Consider the following 5,317-nt stretch of genomic DNA (forward strand, 5'->3'; position numbering starts at 1 on the left):
TCTCTCTCTCTCTCTCAGCAGCAGATATACTGATGTGTGGACAGACACAAACAGACATCATCTCTATCTTTACTGTGCTCGCTGACATGTGTCATCTTACATTTATTTCCGGTTGTGCTTAGGAGCACATAGATATTTTTGGGTGGGCTGTCTAGGCTAGTTTTGATATGATTTTAGTTGAGACAAATGCATTAGAGCAGTGATCCTCAAATCTGGCTCGCGAGATCCGCTTTCCTGCAGAGTTTAGCTCCAACCCTAATCAAACAACTATACCTGTGATTTTCTAATGATCCTGAAGACATTGATTAGCAAACTCAGGTGTGTTTGATTAGGGTTAGAGCTAAACTCTGCAGGAAAGTGGATCTCGCGAGCCAGATTTGAGGATCACTGCATTAGAATGTGTCTTAAATAAACAATATTATAAACATGGAGTCATTATAATTAAATAATAGATATATACTAATAGATAAAGGCAACAGTGAAAAGGAAACCTGTCAAAAGATACAACATGTACACTGCAAGAAAGGAGAAATAAATTTTATTTTCATAACACTATTACATAACAATTTTTTACTGTTAAAAACAAGGGCTATCAATAGAAAAAATAATAATTATCTCAAAAGTCCAAAATAATATAGTAAACGTAAATTCTGTAAATGTTTTAAAAACTATTATATTAAAACATATTTAATTAATATTTCAAGTTACCACTATAAAACCCTAAATAAATATACACTTTTGGTCAAAAGTGAGTAATATCAAGATTTTTTAATGTTTTTGAAAAGTATCTTATGTTCACTAAGGCTGCAATTATTATTTTTTAAATACAGTAAAAACTGTAATATTGTGAAAAATCATTACAAATTAAAAGAACTGTTTTGTATTATAATGTATTTCAAAATGAAATTTATTTCTGCAATAGCAAAGCTGAATTTTCAGCATCATTACTCCAGGCTTCAGTGTCACATGATCCTTCAGAAATCATTCTAATATGCTGACTTGATGCTAAATAATAATTTCTTCTTATTATCAATACTGAAAACAGTTTCTGCTGCTTAATATTTTTGTGGAAAATTAGATTTTTTTTTTCTTGGACAAATAGAAAGTATTAATCTAAAAGTATTAATTTCTTTTTAAAAGTAAAAAAAAACTCATTAAATGTACTGGCCCTTTTTTATTTTTATTGTGTTTTATATATACACACATACATATACATATATACACACACACACACACACACACACACATGTTGGTATTGGTGTTATATGGGGACTCTCCACAGGCGTAATGGTTTTTATACTGTACAAACTATATTTTCTACACCAACCCTATATATACCTAAACCTACCCGTCACGGAAAATTTTGTGCATTATTAGATAAAAAAAAACTAAACAACAACACCATTTAGTATGTTTTTAAGCATTTGAATTACTGGGACTGGCAGTGTTCTCATAAACCACCTTCACATTGTAATACCTCTGTCATACCCATGTCATTATACAAATTTGTATCTCCATAAACCACCCAAACCAATGCACGCATTTCTAATAAATCTGTTTGAGCAAAATGTTTTGTCAGAGCTCACTCAACAGTGAAATCTTTTTGTGTCTATGTCTTTCTTGCAGGTGTCCTGTTGTGTTGAATTGAGAAAGCTGTGCTTTGTGAATGGTGTTGTACTGTTGAATGAAGGGGTGAAGTGTCAGAAGCTGAAAACTTTGATTCAACCCCACTTCTCTCCCCCTCTTTATGGTGAGACGAGCTCTAAACATCTGCCAAAACACAGTGCCAGGCAAATATCAGCTATCAGCCACCTATCCTCGCCAACAGCACTGTCTGCTGCTATATATATATATATATATATATATATATATGTCAGTCTCACATTATTTGTATGTTTGTATCCATGTACTTTCAAGTGCAGTACTAGATTAATTTCAGGTGCAAACTGTGCAATAAGAAAGATCACAACAACAAACAGAAGGGGGTGAAAGGTTCAGCGCACCTGTACAGATGCTCATATTCAAGAAGCCATTACTGAACACAAACACTTCAGTAACACATATTTTATCAGTTTACACTTTTTGTGGTGAGGTTATACCACATCTCCAAAAGCAGTAAAAGACCATTTATGTGTTCTTTTTTTGCTATTTTGAGCCCCACAGGGCACTTGAATTTCAGGTATTGCTACAGCAATACATAAAACTAGATCATTTTTTCATACTGTGAAACCTTCTGTATATGAAAAAGGACATCTTGGGGTTTTCTGTGCTATCCAATTTGCCAAGATTGAAACATGATAAACTGTTTGTCCTGTAGCAAACAGCCGCTATTGCAACTATCATTCTTTTGACTGGAAGATCTCAGGATGATACACACACTCAATGACTGATGGAATTTGTCAGAATCAATTCATCCCTATTTCATTCGCTCTTGAATCTCTCTGTTTTTGCATTTCTCCACGTTTTCTGCATCTTTGCCTCTTTCAATGTGCATCCATATTCTCGATTTTCTTGTTTTGTCCCCTCTTTTTCAGTAATGCACAGTACTCCGTCTGATTCAGATTGTGACTCACTGACTGTGTCCGCTGTGCTATGAGTTCCAATTATCTACATTAATTTCAAGTACTGCATGCTGTAATGTTCTTTCATATAGAATTAAGTTTAATTTTCATGTATTTTTTCTTGCCTAGAACCCCACAGGTGTGCTTGCTATCAGCTTCTACCTGTTTTTTTTTTGTTTTTTTTTAATATAGAAAGTTAGAGAGCTGAGTGTTACAAACAGGAGACCTCCTGTCCTTGTAAATGGATTGTGTTCCAATCTAAATTAGATTCACTTGTGTAATAGAAAAGAATAAGGCAGGCGCAAGGTTTAGGACTGCAAGGGCAATTTTCCAAGAATCAAAGCATAATGTCTCTATTTCCAGGCAATCAGGATTTACTTTAGGGCACTGTAAGTGCTTTCCATTTTCGTAAGATAGCATATCCTTATTTTTGAGCAAATCCTGACACTTGCTACTCAAACTAACAGATATGGGTTCTGGTAGACTTGCAGTAATATTTTCAAGAGACCGCAATAGTTAAATTCATTTGAATGACTGATTTATTTTGACTTCCATGACCATCAGTGCTCACAACGGAAGCAATAGGGACCCTGCTGCTTGCCATTTTAATGTGTTTGATTAATCAAGACATCAACATTTCATTTGCAATTCCAAAATAATCAAAGGGGCATAATGCATATTAAATAATTTAACCACTACTCTTGTGGTTTAGAATAAAACACAATACACTGCAAAATGTTTTAAATATGGTTGAATCAACCCAACTGCATTAGGTTAAATCAACAAAAGTATCTAACTAGGACAAGATCCAAGTTTAAAAAGAAATAGCTTAAGAAGGTAAAGAAATAAGGTAAAAAACGACATATTTTAAAGATATACTATGTGTGTTTTTGTTTTATTTGTTCCAATAGTACTAGTGGTTTTGAACTTAACACTGACATCTATTGGCCTGGTACTCGGCTGGCTGTTGCATTGCACCGATCTGCGTACTGGAGCTGCGGGGTCATCATGGTTTGTTTCATCAATCCAGCAGAGACTGCCTGTTTGGACATTTTATTTTTCCACTCGTACCCATTCTGTTTGGACTGGCGAATCAGCATGTCTGGACTTGCTGACATCTTGTCAACTTGGACTTCTGTGTTATGTTGGACTGCTTGTTTAGACATTTAGTTTTTTATCTCACACTCATTTCTGTCTGGTGGATGGCACACATGATCCATACCAGCATTTTAAGCAATGCTGTTTACTCAAGCTTGGGTGTTATGCTGTGTGTGTCTGTACATACAGTGTATGTTTTTATCATATTGTTGAGTTGCTTGTTTAGTTTAGATGTATTTTTCTGCTTTGTGCAGTAAAATTACTTAATAACTTTCAGAAAGTAAAATCAACATTATTATTAGTAGTAGTAGTAGCTTAGTGACGCTGCTGGTCATGTGATGAACAGCTTTTTGTCTGGAAAACTGATACGAATGGAGATTGTATCTTATGTGAGTCTACATTATTTCTAAAACGTGCTTTTTATTCATTACGTGGAAACAAATTACTGGGTGCACATTTAACATTTTACACTGTTTAAATACTGTCACTAATTAAATGGTGGAAACCCGTGACAATGTTTAGATGTAGACAACGTTTTAAAATGATCAGGTATTGAGAGATAGGCCTACTACGCAACAGGTTGTTACTTTTTATTAGACAATTAAGCTTCTGCTAGCCTACTCGTGCATAAGACAAAACGCAATTATAACCACGGCTTTATACAGAAATATAAGAAAATGCTCCACTCGTCCCAATCATGGAAAAAGTGCTGTGCGCGCTCACCTGTAGGACGGTTTTAGCGGTTATCGAGGACACGATAGTGGTGCATATAAATTCGTCTTTTATCAGTAGCTGTCCCATGGTGAAAAGCATCGGAGTGGCCAGGAGAAAAGACGCGACCCACATGGCGCTGATGAGTTTCTTGGTGCGGCTCCGTGACATGATGCTCTTCGCCTTGAACGGGTGGCAGATGGCCATGAAGCGCTCCACGCTCAGGCTGGCGATGTTGAACGCCGTCGCATACGAGCAGCCGTCCCGCAGAAAGTAGTACCCTTTACAAACAGCCTCGCCAAAAGCCCACGGGTGATGAATCCAGATGAAGTTGTATAACTCAATGGGCATACAGAGGATCAAGATGAGCAGATCGGATATGGCCAGACTCGCCAGGTGATAGTGCACCGTACTCTGGAGGTTTTGAAGAGATTTCTTCGTGAGAAGTGTGTACAGGGTGATCGAGTTCCCCAAACATCCGATTACAAACAACACCACATAAATCACAGTGACAAAACCTTTAGAATAGATGTCTGTATTCACGTCCAAATCCTCCTCGGAGACGCTTTCCGTTTCATTGTCCAGAAATTGCTGGGACCGGTTCGCCGAAGAGAGAAGTTTCTGCGTTAAAATGCGCAAGTCTATGAAGTTGCGTCCTGATAGCGTAGTATTAACCTCCATGTTAGTTTTTAAACATCAACACATAACGATGGTAAAATTAAACAACGTTTTCCTTGCTAAGTTTTTCACATTTGTACATTTGGCGAACTGTGCGCAATGCTGTGGTGGACTGGGGCCACTGCTCTAAACTTACTCTAACAGGTCTGCGAAAGCGAGACGTTCAAAGGCTTTTATATGATGAGGAGGCGTGCGAACGCAAACCTTGAGCAATGACGCAGTGTCATTCAACGATTGGTGTATTTTTTTTCTATGTGAGACTGCTCTAT

At 36.8% G+C, this 5,317-nt stretch overlaps 1 protein-coding gene across 1 annotated transcript in view; it reads right to left on the reverse strand.

Annotated features, from left to right (window-relative positions):
- The window catches only part of LOC107707740 (neurotensin receptor type 1-like), a 33,656-nt gene extending 28,605 nt beyond the window's left edge, over positions 1 to 5,051 (reverse strand). The window contains exon 1 of the mRNA XM_016511827.1: positions 4,383 to 5,051. Within this exon, the coding sequence (XP_016367313.1) occupies positions 4,383 to 5,051 (669 nt within the window). The remainder of the gene's footprint in view (positions 1 to 4,382) is intronic.
- Positions 5,052 to 5,317: the final 266 nt, after the last annotated feature.

Source organism: Sinocyclocheilus rhinocerous, unplaced genomic scaffold (genome assembly GCF_001515625.1).
Source record: "Sinocyclocheilus rhinocerous isolate Xijiao unplaced genomic scaffold, SAMN03320098_v1.1 scaffold565, whole genome shotgun sequence".
Taxonomy (NCBI): Eukaryota; Metazoa; Chordata; class Actinopteri; order Cypriniformes; family Cyprinidae; genus Sinocyclocheilus; species Sinocyclocheilus rhinocerous.